Source organism: Myotis yumanensis, unplaced genomic scaffold (genome assembly GCF_028538775.1).
Source record: "Myotis yumanensis isolate MYYU_CA2020_CCGP unplaced genomic scaffold, mMyoYum1.0.hap1 SCAF_14, whole genome shotgun sequence".
Lineage (NCBI taxonomy): Eukaryota > Metazoa > Chordata > Mammalia > Chiroptera > Vespertilionidae > Myotis > Myotis yumanensis.
In genome coordinates this window covers 37,722,886-37,738,576 of record NW_027223765.1, presented here as the reverse complement: position 1 = coordinate 37,738,576, position 15,691 = coordinate 37,722,886, and the positions used below count along the sequence as shown (strand labels likewise).

General features: G+C 40.0%; 1 protein-coding gene across 5 annotated transcripts in view; it reads left to right on the top strand.

Moving 5' to 3' along the window:
- Positions 1 to 15,691, top strand: part of GRM7 (glutamate metabotropic receptor 7) — a 751,085-nt gene that overhangs the window by 689,964 nt on the left and 45,430 nt on the right. For 3 of the 5 annotated variants that reach the window (XR_011468069.1, XR_011468068.1, XM_070390694.1), the window contains exons 9-10: positions 5,115 to 5,361; positions 11,694 to 11,785. The exons of 1 other annotated variant lie outside the window; for it this stretch is intronic. Coding sequence is in view for 2 of the 4 variants with exons in the window: in XM_070390694.1 (XP_070246795.1) it covers positions 5,115 to 5,361; positions 11,694 to 11,764 (318 nt within the window). In the remaining 2 variants the exon portion in view is untranslated. The remainder of the gene's footprint in view (positions 1 to 5,114; positions 5,362 to 11,693; positions 11,786 to 15,691) is intronic. One more of the 5 variants, XM_070390695.1, reaches the window with a different exon arrangement.

Sequence of the window (15,691 nt, the reverse complement as noted above, 5' to 3'; positions counted from 1 at the left end):
CACACTAATCATAGTTAACAACAACAAAAGACTAAGAGCTTTTCTTAAAACAATGTTGAATGCCAAGGATATTTATCATATCTGCTACTTGCTTCAAGTGTAGATGTTTTTGCTCAACCAGAATTTAATAAGCACATACTTTGTGGCAGACATCGTGTTCATTATTCAGTCAGTTCTGCTATAAGGTGACATATTGTGTTTTTAAAAATCACCGTGCTATGCAATATTGTGCAATAAAGAGAAATTACGGAAAAAAATTGGGTTAAGGACACATACTCAAAAACATCATCAGTGACATTTTTAAAAAGGATAGGAATCTAATAAAAATGGTGGCCTGGTTTTATATATGTTAGATGACTAAGAAATATATAAATATCACAATAAATGTGGCATTTTACCTTTAAAAAAAAAGCCTGATGTTTGCTCATGGAAGCAGGTGCCAAACATATTGCTGCTTGTGATTCATGGTGAAACTGCCGAAGGGGGGAGCTGGCAGATGTTTGAGGCATGGGTGTGTGTGTGCATTTCATATATTCCCACACAGCTGGGTTTAGCTGGGTGCAGTTGACTGTGTTCCTTGGGGAAGAAATCACATATTTGCAAACATGAACTTTGTGTTATACTCAGATTGTTCCCTAATACATTATTCTCGTCAGGATGACTTTGCATTTTCAAAGCAAATCATGCCTACCATCTTCACAATGCTGTGCCTGAAGCCTGGGCCAATGCAGTCACTTAGCAGTATCTCAATAAAAATGCTGAATGGATAAGTGGATGAATGCATAAATAGTGGAAAAGTATGGTATGTCTCACATAGCCTGTCTGAAAATACAACTAAGAGGGAATGGACAGCAGGTGGTCATGAGGTAGTTAACTCTTATATTAATGATTTGACCCCACCAAATAGTCCCAGAATTTTGCTAATTTTATATATTTAAAGGTGTTAATTCATTAATATAAATATATTGTTGGTTAATTTCTTATAGTACATACTTTTTATTAAGGACATCATTAGAAATTATGAGACTATTTTGATGAACCTAAAAATCTAAAACTGGGTTTTTTCCTAATAGTTCTAGTTTTATATTTATCTATAGGCCTTGTAAATTTTTCTTTACTTTCTTTCTTTGTCTCTTTATTCTTTGGACAATAGTGAGAATACTCTGTTTTGCAAAGTTTAAAACTTGTCATTTTTACAACTTTTACCAGCATGACTTGAAATCTCTCAAAATAATACTCAAGTATAAACTGATTGTGAAACTTACCCAGAAGAATTGGCAAGTTTCAACATTTGTTCATGAGCACTGTCTAACAAGGGTTCAAATTCTTTAGTATCTTCAAAATTGAGAATTAGACAAGGAAAACTCAACTACACCTACTTACAAAGCAACACTGGGATCTCATAGGAATTCACATTATATCTGACAATGAACTTTTAGACCAAGATGAGAAAATGCATGGAGCCGATTCAAGTGGGCTCTGCCTGGCACTGAATTAAGTGCACACCTGTCTATGTACTCTAATAGTCTATGTGCTGCTACATTTTAGTCAGACAAGGTGTGAATAGGTGTGGTGTTGTAGACATTACAACCTAGTTAATCAGTAAGACATATGTAAACAGTTAAAAACATGTAAAAGTAGGTACAGAAGAAGCCTTATCTTGAGACCTACACCCCCATCTAATATGATAATAGAGGGATATGTAAATTAGCCGGGACACTGTAACATCACGACCGATCTATAAGCGGCAGAGAGCTACATGAGGGCAGGGCAGCGAGCGGAGAGCTACAGGAGGGCAGGGTGGCGAGCTATGAGTGGCGGAGAGCTACCAGTGGCAGTGGGCAGGGTGGCCAGCTGAGGCAAGCAGCAGCGAGCTACTCGTGCATGGATTTGTGCGCAGAGCTGCTAGTAATCTAATAAATAAATATCAGCCAGGAAGTAAATATTAGCAGCTGACATTTCATGGGTACTTATTTCTGAGGCATTCTGCTAACCACTCTTTATATATTAATTGTATCTTCAAAACCCCCGTAAAGTAGGAACTATTATTATCTTCATTTTATAAATAAGGAAACTGAGAGACAAAGAAAATATTTGCATGCATTCCATGCATCGGACTTTAGGAAAACTACTGTTCAAGAATGTTTTGCAAAGCTCTTGGCTGTCTGGGCTCTGAATCCCTTGCCTCAATGCTCGCTAGTTGCATAAACTGGATTATGCATGATGAACATTAGGAAAGCCACATTCAACCAAGCAGTAGAAGCTGGGTCTGGAACATTTGGGTTGATGATAAAATTAAGGTTTAATTATCAAAACACACAGAAATTACAAGGCACCTGGCATCCCTCCCACAAGCCTAGGCCACTGGGGACTGACCACGGTGGGGAAGACTTTCCTCCATGGACACCAATGCCTTCACATCACTAAAGAAATAGTAAGGAAGATGAAATAAAAGGATGTGAAGTACCCAAGATGAAATAGAGTTAAGCATTTTGCAGTAAGCATCAGATCAGCTGAGACTAAAAATAAATGTGTTGCAATTTGCTAAAGGAATGTACTAAAGTTGACGCTGGGCTGAACACTCAGAGCTTAACAGTGAGCCTCCCAATTAATAGCAAAGAAACAGTGACTTAGTTTCCCTCCTGGGGCTTAATGGGGGTAGATCCCTGTGGATCAATACCTCTGAGATCCCTATAGACCGAAGCCTTCCAATCTTTCTACTTATTTTACAGTACTTTCATAGTACAGCAGGCCCTCAAATAATAGCATTTCACTCAATGTTGTTTTGTTATAACACTGATGAGATGCCATAGGAACTTAACTCATGTGTATATCAATTAGACTATGGTAAAATTGGTTTCCTTATATTTCATTTTGCTAAGTCGCAGAACCTATTGACAACATTGAGGATTGGCTGTACTTACCATCTGTTAAGTTCTATTTTAAGATCAGAAAGGTCCAGGCAGCCAGTAGGTGACATGGAAATTCTGCAGTATATTTAGAGAAAGGTTGTTTGATCACTCAGGCATAGGTAGGAAAAGGTGTCTATCATACAAACACATGAGCTCATTCATTGTGTATTTATTAAGTGCCTACTGTTTGCCATCACTGCAGATACAAATTGCACCATGGACACAGGCCTAGAGCTATGGCCTAGTTGGGGAGACAGATGGTCAAGTGATCAGGGTAGTGGGAGTATTAATTACAAATGGGAACCAATGATGTAAAGAAAACATATTGTTGAGGGCATGGGAGTTAAGGAGCTGGTCTACCTGAAGGCAGCCTGGATGGATGCTCTAAGCAGCAGAGGAGGAACGTTCCTAACAGATGAAAACAAGAATAAAGTAAAACTGCATTTGTGCACGTATGCAGGGTCTGTGGTTGAGTGAGCATAGCATCTTCAAGACCTGAAGGAGTGTCCCTTCAGATGGTGCCCTGGAGAGGGAGGTGGGGATAGTGGTGAAAAATTGGTCAGTAAAGTAGACAGGGGGCAGATGATTCATGGCCTTGTAGAATCCATTAAAGATGGGGATTTGCCCTGGCTGGTGTGGTTCAATGGATAGAGTATTGGCCTGAGGCCTGAAGGGTCCCCGGTTCAATTCCTGTCAAGGGCACATGCTTGGGTTGCAGGCTCCATCCCCAGTAGGGGGCGTGCAGGAGGCAATCGATCCATGATTCCCTCTCATCATGGATGTTTCTATCTCTCTCTTCCTCTTTTTTCTTCTCTGAAATCAATAAAAATATATATTTTTTAAAAAGATGGGGATTTTATCCTCAGATCGATGCAAAGGCAAAGTTGCGGGAAATCATGACCAATATGTTCTCAAGGAACTAGGCTTTCCACTAACATGGAAGGCTATGGTAGCTAGTCACTCTTTTATTTAAACAAAATTTTAATTGATTTATCTGCCTACCTATCTTTTTATATATATCTAGCCTATTGAGGTATGATTGACAAATTAAAGGTGTTTATTTTTATCTAGTCTATTGAGGTATGATTGACAAATTAAATATGTATATATTTAGGTTACAGAGCATGATATTTAAGGTATGCAACATGATGACTTAAGCTCCATTGAAAAATAATTACCACAATCCAGCTAATTAACACATCCATCACCTCACATTTCATCTAGCTTTGACAAGTCTTGTAAGATACACAAATATACCTAAATGTATTGCGGGGGCACTTCTAGATCATGACAGGGCACTTTATAAACACAACTGGACCAAGTCATCTATAGTTTTTCCCTCGCTGATCTGACAGTTCCCTACACCCTCCACCTTCATCTTTTTGAATGGAGGCCAGACAAGAATTGAACACACCAAACAGTGAGTGGGTGGTTGCTCGATTGAATTCCCAAGGAAGCAGAAGGAGACAAGGGCAGCTCTGGTCACTGTCCAAACCACAAATAATGTCAGAAGGAGATCTTGCAACCTATTAGCAACTGGTCAGTGTAAAGACACTGGACAAGACAACATAACTAGATCTTGGTCTCCTGCCTTCGGTATTTTTAACATCAGAATTAAGCAAGAAGGGCTTACTCTCTAGGAAAACTCAGTCACTACTTTGTAGGCATGATGAAGGTGAACCCCTTTGAAAAACTATATATGCCCAAAGTGCATATATTGATATATATTGACATAAGGACTTTTTAAACAAGGCCCCAGAGTCTCTGTGTATCAATAGGTCATGTAGAGTTAATCATGTTGTGTAGATATGGGGGATAAAAACCAATTCCCTTATGCAAGGTTTTACAGATTTCCATGATCTGCCCATCTTCATATTCAATTGCCATTCTGATTAAAAGTACTTCAAATCTGATGCTAGATCTACTCCGAAATTCTATGTAGGAGACTTCTCCAGGGCAAGCACGCACATGGATTCTCCCAAACAGTCAAACAATAAAAATTCAAATAAAAATATGCATAAACTCTCCAATAAATGTTCAGAGTCATCCTGTCTTGCTTTTTTTTTTTTTTTTATCAGAAACCCTTGGAGATTGCTATGCTATCTCTCCTAGCCATAGTCATTCTTGACATCACGTTAAGTGTTAAGACTCCCTCTGCGGTCATTTTATTTGTAATAGTGTCTTGTGTGTTGTGTCTCCTAGCTCTACATACAAACCACCACGCTTACAATCTCCATGAACCTAAGTGCGTCAGTGGCGCTGGGGATGCTATACATGCCGAAAGTGTACATCATCATTTTCCACCCTGAACTCAATGTCCAGAAACGGAAGCGAAGCTTCAAGGCAGTAGTCACAGCAGCCACCATGTCATCACGGCTGTCACACAAACCTAGTGACAGACCCAACGGTGAGGCAAAGACAGAACTCTGTGAAAACGTAGATCCAAACAGTAAGTACCTCTTCCTTCCTTGCATCTGCCTGTGCTGCATCAGGAAGCTCTCGGGAATGTGGTGTGTGCTTGCCTTTCTCGGAAGAAACGCTGGAACCATTCTTGTCTTAGTGACTTGGGTTGCCTTGAGGAATGCTAACATTTTCTCCTAAGAGTCCTGCCTTATTCTCAACACCCTTTTCTTTTTTTTCACCCCGTTGGAGGCACAGCTCACAAGTGGGAAACCTCCCCTGCCCCTTGCTGCTTGTCCTCTGGTCCCAACCCTTCCCAACAAACACCCTTGTTGCACCTTTCCTTTTAGGGGAACAACTTCCTGTTAAGGAAAATTTTTAACATCAGATTGATCTCTAGCAGTAGGAATGAAATTAGACTATTTAAGAATTTTAGAATCATAACTTCTTTCCACTGGAACATGAATGAGAAGAAAGCTATGATTCTTTACTAAGCAAGCCTTCTAGACACACAAACATTGGAAAACTTTCATCCAAGTATATAGGCCCGGACTCCACAAGGGAATGGCATCCCCAGGTGGGAAAGACATCTACCACATCACCACCGGAGAGTTCCATTCAATGAAAACTAAATATCATGAGTGGGATCAAGGATTAAATGTCAGATTTGATACGCTACATGACATATCTGTAACCTCTGGGTAGCCTTTGTTTACCCCTGAAAATAAACCTAAATAAGGTAGGCATAAAAAAAGTATCCAGAGGTTAAATGCATAGAATTCCCAATTGCTAATTTTACAATACTGGTGTTATAGTAAATTTCAAATTAAAAAGGAGACTTCTAGAATTTGTTTTCTGGAAATATTTTGATCAGTTTCATATAGAATGAAGTAGAAACAAGTGTTCATGATACTTCCTGTTTTTAAAATGGAGGGGGATTCAGGTTGTGAATTCAGTCACCCGAGACATACTATTTTTCAGTTATGAGCTGATTTTGTTGTAGCCAAAGCCTTATTGCCAAGCAAAAAGAATTCCTAGTTTAAATACTATGAAGCAATCCTTTAAGTCTGCAGCAAGAGAGAGATCTTTACAAACCAGGAGGCAGTGGAGTGTGATCCTGACAAATACTGTAGAGAGATCCATGATCTGACACATCTCCATTTCTAAATGGTTGGTTGAGTGAATATTGTACAACACTTTAAGAATTCATAGAAAAGATAGCAAAGGCTCAGTAACAACATGGTGGACCTCCCTTTGACTTTTCAATAGAAGAGGTTCTGGGCCAAGGGAAGAGGAAGGAGACACATCACCCTGAGAGAAGGGAGAACCACAATGGGCAGAATGAACAGGCTCTGACCTTGGGTTTCCAGAGCAAATGGTCAGTGGAGAGAAGTGGATGGCGGATCGCTGTGGTATTCAATGTGATGTAGGAAGAGGCTTCAGGCTGAGACGGACCTGGGTTCAAATCCAAGCCACTCACTTACTGGCTGTGTGATGTTGAGAATCACTGAGCTTTCTTAAAGCTTAATATCTATGTCATGACTGTCATGAAATATCATGCATCTGGAAAATAGTTGAGCAAATAAGTGTTAATTTCCTTCCATTCCTGAAAGGCAAAAATCTTTGCCTGAAAGTACATTTCAGCGTGTGTTAATTTGTAGATATGCTGGTGCAGTTAAAGGCTAACTGAACACCAGGAAGTAGATAAAACTAATTTACAAAAAGAAATATTTCCATGAACATACCTATGCATCTGTTTATATGTATATTTGTATTAATAAATATAGCTGCGTATTTATACCTCTATAGAGTTTTATTCTAGAACCCCTTGTCAATTTGCATTTCACAAAACCCTTATCCTGGAGACATCCCAATAACAGATTTACATTTATATCTGTACACACACACGCACACACACACATCAAGATATGCCTAAAATCAATAAGCAGAAAATATAGCCAAAACTCGAAATGTATTGAAAAAAATGACCAAATTAGAAGTTTTTAATTTGGACAATTAATTCAGTACTATGCTACTTAAAATAATTAGCTTCAAACAACATTGCTATTGTTGTTAACTTTTAATGATTAGGATCTATCCCTATTGAAGCTGTTTGGGGTATGATAAAGCTAATACTAACAACACTACTAATATTACTACTAATAATAATACTTCAACTGTCCTTTGAAATGGGCATTACGCATAATGTCGTTTATGGACTATCTTTCTCCTCCCAATAACTGTGGAATGGGGTTATGATTCTCATTTACTGAAGAAACCTAAGCTTAGCAAGATAAAGGGATATAACCAAAGTCACACATCTAATTAGCAGCATAGGTGAGACTGCAACCCAGGTCTGACTCCCAAATCCATGCTTGTTTCTCTTTGCTGCTGTTTCTTGGGAGGTGAGTGGCATGTTGTAATTCCAGCACAGTACTTACTCTTTTGGCTTCCACAGTTGGTAATACTTGCATATAAAGAATATAATGATATATTGTGGCAGACTCTGTAGTTAAATGTGCTGTGAAATGTATCATTGCTTGAAGTGTTGTCTATAAAGACAGGATTAACGTGCGCTCAAAGGCTGCCCAGGTAGAGGCCACATCCTACTAACTCAAAACCCAAATATCTTATTAGCTGTATCAGTCACAGTAAGTATTCCATTTGGAATACATTGGGTGCCTCTCCCTTGAAAAGGTTTTATTGACTTTTGTCATTATGGTTGTTTTGGTGCCTACAGAAAGATAAATCAAATAGAGCCTTTATCTCATAACCAGTCCAAAAGATTTTTAAAAATTGATTTAGTTTTTTTGGACTTGTCTGTCTAGACCAGCGGTTCTCAGCCTGTGGGTCGCAACCCCTATAGGGGTCGAACGACCCTTTCACAGGGGTCGCCTAAGACCATCGGAAAACACATATATAATTACATATTGTTTTTGTGATTAATCACTATGCTTTAATTATGTTGAATTTGTAACAATGAAAATACATTTTGCATATCAGATATTTACACTATGATTCATAACAGTAGCAAAATTACAGTTATGAAGTAGCAACGAAAATAATTTTTATGGTTGGGGGTCACCACAACATGAGGGACTATATTAAAGGGTCGCAGCATTAGGAAGGTTGAGAACCACTGGTCTAGACACTCCCTAAACACCATAAAGAACTTGACTAGATATTTGCTGAACCATGGGAGGAAATTCATGTACCTCCAAACATTGGGGTTTCTGATGGCCCAGCTCTCCAAGGTCCCAAAGAGGAATTTAAAGACATTAACCAGATAAAATCGGCCCAACAGAACTGTGTGTGGTGGTGGAAATGTCCTAGCCACCTGTGGCTATTCAGCACTTGAAATGTGGCCACATAATGAGGAAAGACACGTTTAACTTTGCTCCACTTTAAAGAGTTTAAATTTAAATAGCCATCTGTGGCTATGGCTACCATATCGGACAACACAGCTCTAGAAATTCTCTCTCCTAACAGGCTGAGATTTCATTCTAGGACACTCAGTTTGAGGCCATATTGGAAATACCTCCCCAAGTTTTCACAGTGATGATGATCTGAAGCAAAGTTCACTTAAAGAAATGAAACATTTGACCTGAGACCAAAGTGTAAACAAGTAGTTATTTTAAATGATCCAGAAGGAACCACTGATAAGGAAACAGTGGTTTCACAGGGAACAATTACACTCGGACACCCAGCCCTGAGCAATGCAGAAATGTACACGTGAAGGGAAAGAGCGGTAGTGAAAAATTCAATTCATGAAACAGACAACTAGACTATTCTGGTGCGAGGGAACATTATTACTATATTTCACTAAATGCCAAACACAGCTCTGATAATCTCAAGTTTCTGAGCTCTGGTAACAGAGACAAAGAAAATATTTCCTGAAATTAAGCTGTCTGGTTAAAAGAAAACAAAAGCACAGGCCGGGCACTTGGAGAAGGAACGTGTCTTTCCAAAGGGGGAATTCTGCACACGATTCTCTGAGGGAGGGAATCGCAGAAGAAGTCCAGTTTCCAGCATGCACAACAAAGCGAAGAATGAAACAGAAATCTCCCCTTCCTCATTGTTGTTCTGAACACAGTCTCAACGTGTTTCGACCCTCAGTGTTTTCATTTCCAGCAGCTCTGCTCCATCCCTGCCGCCGCCACCTGGTGCATGTGCGCTTCTGCCCATCCAACGCCACTGCAGCCACGTGTCCACATAAAACCCAATCCGCTGGCTCACCAGGAGCAGAAATCAAAACTGCCCTGGCACAGCCTGACTCTTCCCCAAGAGGTTCAGTTTGCCTCTTAGGTTACTTCTTCCATTAACATGCCACTGTCTGAGAGATAAACTTCTCTCTGGATGGAATACACAAAGAGCATCTGCTCACTAGGAGCATTAGATATTGGGAGGCTTGCTGGTTTCCGCACTGACTGCAGAACAGCAGGGAGGAGAGGGGTGTAGCTCAGCGACTTCCTGAATTTTTATTTATGCAAACAAGGTTTCTGTTGCTAGAGGATCACAAGAGCCTGACCTAATTTGGAAAGCTTTAGACCTGGCTGCCATGATGCCTTCTCCACATCCCTGACCAAGAGTCAGGGCACCTCAACCTCTGGTGCTGGCTTCTGCATTCTGAATTTGCCATGTGGCCGGGCACCGTTTTATTGCTGACCTGGCAGATGTACGTTCATGGCAAATTGATGGTGCTTGGGACTTGGCTTATCGATGGCCACCAGGACCCTTGGCTAGTTGGATGGTAATAGTAACTGAGGCAGCGTGAGTTTATTGAGATGAGTGAGTAAGACCTGCTGCCTTCTCACCTGGATGGGTCAGAACCAGAAGATGTGACTTACCCTCTGGTCAGATACTCCCCTAGTAAAGGTAGTGATAAGGAGCCCTAAACCTAGCATCCATTTCTAGCCTATTACCCCCAGGCCATGCAGAGAAACTCCTAGGCTGTTCAGAGTTAGCTTTCTGGGGGGGGAGGGGGGGGGCGGTGTGTCAGTGGTAACTTAGATGTCAGGCGGGTGGACACTCGCTTCCTGGATGTGGGGGTGTATGACTGAGTACTTGACACTGAGATACAGGTTTGACATATACACCATGTACAAGACTAGTTTAAACTGATGAGCATATTGTATGGTGAAGCACATTTAGTTTTATTTTTGAAGCACATTTTAGAAGAATAATTTTCACCTAAAATAGAAAATTTATAGGAAGATATCTTACATATAACTGTATTCTTTTTTAAAAATATATTTTTTATTGATTTTGGAGAGGGAGAGAGGTAGAATACATCAATGATGAGAGAGAATCATTGATTGGCTGCCTCCTGCATGCCCCCCACTGGGGATCAAGCCCAAAACCCTGGCATGTGTTCTTGACTGGAATCAAACCCAGACCCTTCTGTCCACAGGCAGACGCTCTATCCACTGAGCCAAACCAGCCAGGGCTCACTTTGTATTCCGATGTTGTTTTTCTTTACTACCACTTTTGTATGTATGGTCAGAAAGTATATAAATAATTTGTGCTATTCTCAAAGAAGGTCATTATTACATAAAATAGTTGAGCTATCAATACAAGGAGATATTTGATTAAAAAATGTACACAGGCCGAAACCGGTTTGGCTCAGTGGATAGAGCGTCGGCCTGCGGACTGAAAGGTCCCAGGTTCGATTCCGGTCAAGGGCATGTACCTGGGTTGCGGGCACATCTCCAGTGGGAGATGTGCAGGAGGCAGCTGGTCGGTGTTTCTCTCATCGATGTTTCTAACTCTCTATCTCTCTCCTTTCCTCTCTGTAAAAAATCAATAAAATATATTTTTAAAAAAAATGTACACAGAAAACACCTGCTGTAAAATGGATATGCACATCTAAGCCTACACAACTAACCATATCTAGAAAATTCTGGAACACATGACTGTGCTGTGTAAATTTGTTAAGGTTTTGTTTTGTTTATGTGCTGCTTTCTCATTCGTTAGAGCCCTAGCATTCTCAACACTGTGCTCTTGGCTTCATCCCCTGGACTAGCCATGAGGGCTGGTCAGCATGCCTGGAATAGGCTTCGGATAAAAGGGATGGCGACAGGAAGAAAACAACTCTGACCAGACAGATAAATTATTTGGGGGCTGTTCTCTCAACTGCTCTACCTCAAGCAAGTCCAGCCAAACTGCCTTAACCAAGAGGCACCAGTACTCCCATGTTCAGAGGTACCTGAATTGTGGTGAACTGGTCTACCAAAGGCTACTGACCCCACTGAAAGAGTGGCCATGATGTCTATGGTCTCTATTGCAGCCTCTTCCTCAAAATAAAAAAAAAACAAAAGAATGAGAAGGAGTATTGTTTGAGCATTTATTTTATACATACCTATATATTTACTTTTCCTGTAGACTGTACACCACCAGTAAGAAAGAGTGTACAAAAGTCTGTTACTTGGTACACTATCCCACCAACAGTATAGCTTTTGCCTGCTTTCCAAAAGGTAAGACAAATCCAATTTTTATTTATTTGTGTGTTCTTGTCTTTACTGAGAATTAGAAATGTTTCCATGAAAATTGTGCATGATTGCCTGTACATCTATGTATGTGAAGAGACGTGTTTTCAAGGATGATCTGTTAACTAAGTTTGGTAGAAGGAGCTGCAATAAGCCACATGCTGGTGTGTTTTCTGGAGAACATCTGTATGAGCATGTATGCATTGGTCTTTCCTGAAAAGGTAGCCAACTATGGCAGAATTAGCACTGGTCATTCTGATACATACTCTACTTTACAACTACCAATGGTGGGAGATTATTTTTAAAATGTATTTTTTCACAGTCTAGTTTTAGAAGGCAATTTTGAAAACCTACAGGGAGAGAGGGGCGATATTTTACAAGCCTAGTAAAAATGTTTGTTCTGGTTTATTTTTATTAAATACATTCAAAGAAATGTTTACCTTCCTAGAGATGTATTCATTCAAAAAAACACTGAATGTCTCTACCACCTTAAATCCCAAATGGTCTTGGTTTGTTCTTTGCAGCAAAAAAAAAAAATGAAAAGGGGTTTGCTGGCTGAGCTTGATAATGTATTGAAGATGATTTGTGGCTCCTAGTTCTGCCTTGGAGAAACACTGAACCAACTTCAGTCATTTCACAGAGCTGGGAGAGGTCCAATAAAAGAGCACAGGACTCTAAAAATGCATTTCAACGTTAGCCAGACCCAAGAATCACCAATAAATATCAAGGGTATTCAAACTAATAGCTTTAAAAACACAGCGAATAGTGTAATGTGTGAATTGGACACTGAGCCAACTGCCATAAGAATACTAACTGATTCACCATGGATGCTTACATATCACTACGGAAGAATATTAGTGGTCGTATTATTACCTCCCTCCTTCAGCCTAAGCGATATTGTAACATAGTGGAAAACAACACTTGCAAGTCCAGCTGGAGGCAGGGTATTCCAAACAGAGGGAAAATAAACAGTAGAAGACATGGAGTAAAGTTATTAAAAGCATGTGGTGGCTTTGAATAAAAGGGTTTCTTTTGATTTCCTCTAAACCTAAACCTCCTATTATGCTTATAAAATAGAGAGACCTATCTCTAGAGAGATTGAGAGAGAGAGAGAGAGAGAGAGAGAGAGAGAGAGAGAGAGAGAGACACACGTCATACCATGGGAAAGGGAAATATTGGTTCAGGATGTGACTAGTCTCTCTTTTCTACGTGGCTAACATGGAACTTTTATCAGATCATTGCTATGTTTCTCCCATCTTTGTTCCTGTAATGGTATACTAAGTACAAACAATATCTTGCTCTTTTGAATCCATTTAGCACTCTAAGACAAGAGTACTTCCAAAGAGTAATTACATTTTCTGTTGATTTTAGATGGATGCGAGCGACTCAGTCTTTAATTTCAGACGTATTGTTCACAGGGTTCTTTCCTTTCTCCATATCAACACGATCTGTCCTAGTTTTTAAATAGGGCATTCTCTTCTCCCAGTGACTGTATAACTGTATTCCAGTGAGATTTCAAGTTTTTGCAGTACAAATGCTTGTCAAAACACTGCAGCTCATCACTTAAATAGTCCTTTTCCAGGAGACTGCCTCAGAATAAATGAGAAGGAATTTTCCCTGGGTAAAAATGGTAGATTTCATCTCAATCCATTAAAAATTCTCGCTAGCTCCATTCTAAGCTGATGCCTTTTGGTTGAAAGGTTGCAAGATGAAAATGGTCCCCAGTCAATCTTTCAGTAAAAAATATATATTTTTAGGATGTGCTACTTAGAAGTAAACATTTTCGCTAGAATTGTCTGGTTTCAAGGATATTGAATAGGTGTTCCCTTTCCTGCCCATTTAGAGGTGGCTTTACAAATTAATGAAAAACATCTAACATAGCTAGTTAAAAACGATGGGGAGTGGAAGCTAATCTAAGTTAAGTTTGTTCCAAGAAGGGAGGGTACCACCTTGCATGGGTTACAGTCAGACCGGAAAGCTGGAAGCACCATAAAAGAGTCTTCAGGTTATGTGTTCAAATCCGTTTCTAGACGGTTGTTTTCAGGGAGACAACACAGGCAAGAAAAACCTAGAGGTTCAAAGTGAACTTCCACACGACTGTGTTAGTAAGACTTCTGTTCCGGCCCCAACGCGCCAGCAAAGGCGTCCTCTACAGAGCAAACCCGTGCCTGCTTGTTGGTGTTGGGAAGAAGCAGGTTCAGACTGAGACGGAGCAGAACCCCACGCAGCTGGAAAACGCACCCCATACACTGCACCCGCCTTCGACACGCACTAGGGGCCTGGCAGCAGCGGGAGCAACACTGCCTGCATCTTTTTCTGAATGTTTTTCTACATTTGAAAACTCTGCAGAGTGTTATCAATCTAGTGACATTTATTTTAAAATGCAATTAAAGGGGAAAAAAAGCCCAATTAATCTGGCTTAATCAGCAGGTCAGGAAAGTGACTGTTTTACTAGGAGGTAAATTTTCAAAGCAGAGGATGGTGTTTTGATTTTTAAAACTTTGTTTAATTCAGCAAATATGGACATTTATTAGCCCTGAGTATTTTTTTACAAGGTATGTTCTTCCATGCAAGTACTCTGGTTATACTAGTGTTGGCATTTCATTCATTTATTAAATGGATTATAAAACGTTAATACTCTCTTATTTTCTATAATTACTATAAGGGGGTCATTTCACATTTCTACATTTTGGGAACTGGACATCCAACTTTTCTATTATGTCGACACTCTCTCTCCTCCTTAACATTCACTGTGATGCTTCTGAGTTAACTGGAGACTCCCTCAATTTAAAATCCATTCTGAAACTCTGTAAGTGAAGCATAGCAAAGAATATATGTCACCTGACCTTTGACATGAAATCACCTTAGAAATAAATGCAGCTATAAATCTTTTCGGCATATCTCTTTCTGCCTAAGAGCTCTGTGAAATGTCGTCATTTCTCTCATTGGGGTTTACAATCTCCGCAGCCTAAAAAACCAATTAATATTTGCCATCTCTGTTCTTCCACTTCAGCTGAACTTAAAGAATAGGATGAAAGTGCATGTGGCTAGGATTCCTACTAGTTTGTAGCATAAAAGAAACACACACACACACACACCATATCCCAAAGGCACAAAAACTGTGGCAAGTTGTTTTTGTTTGTTTGGTTGGTTTTTTTGGGGGGGAGAGTTTTATTTACTATAAACCATTATTATGAATAACTGCATGGAAAAGAATATAAAATGAACGTAAACATAAAGGGCAAGATGAACTTGAATAAAATAGAAGAACATTATTTCTACTCATTCTCACTGGGAGATATATGATGTCAAATGACCAAATTACTTTTAAAAAAGTGGCACATAGGTTAGGTTATAATAATGCAGTCTCATTTTTACAATGCCATTTACTTCCTCAGGGTAGCAAAAAACAAGGACAATTTTTAACAAAACTAATAATGCTTAAGGAACAATCCTCCCTGTTCAAACGCTTTGTGTCAAGTTTTACATGTGAGCACCACGTGGCCAGGATTTATTAACTGTAAGAATAATCTTAAGTTGGGTCAAAGAAACATTTGTTGAGCACTGTTCCTCTGGGTCAGCCCTGAACTGACTAGGAACTGGGGACAGAAGCGGACAGTACCCTCAGGTAGCCCAGATCTGATGGAAGACTTCAAGGTAAGCAGTTATAATTCAGAGTGACAGGGGCCCTTGGGAGAGGTCTATGCGAGTGAGGCTGAGCTATGTGAGCAGAGCATCACCAGGAGGTGTGGTTGGAGCTGGGCTGAAAAGATGAAGGACTCCAGGCAGCTGCAAAGAAAGGGCACTCAACGCAGGACACAAGTTTGCAGAAAGAACCCGGAGAACAAAAGAATATGGTGCCCCAGGCCTAGAAAGCAGTCTGTGAGGCTGAGG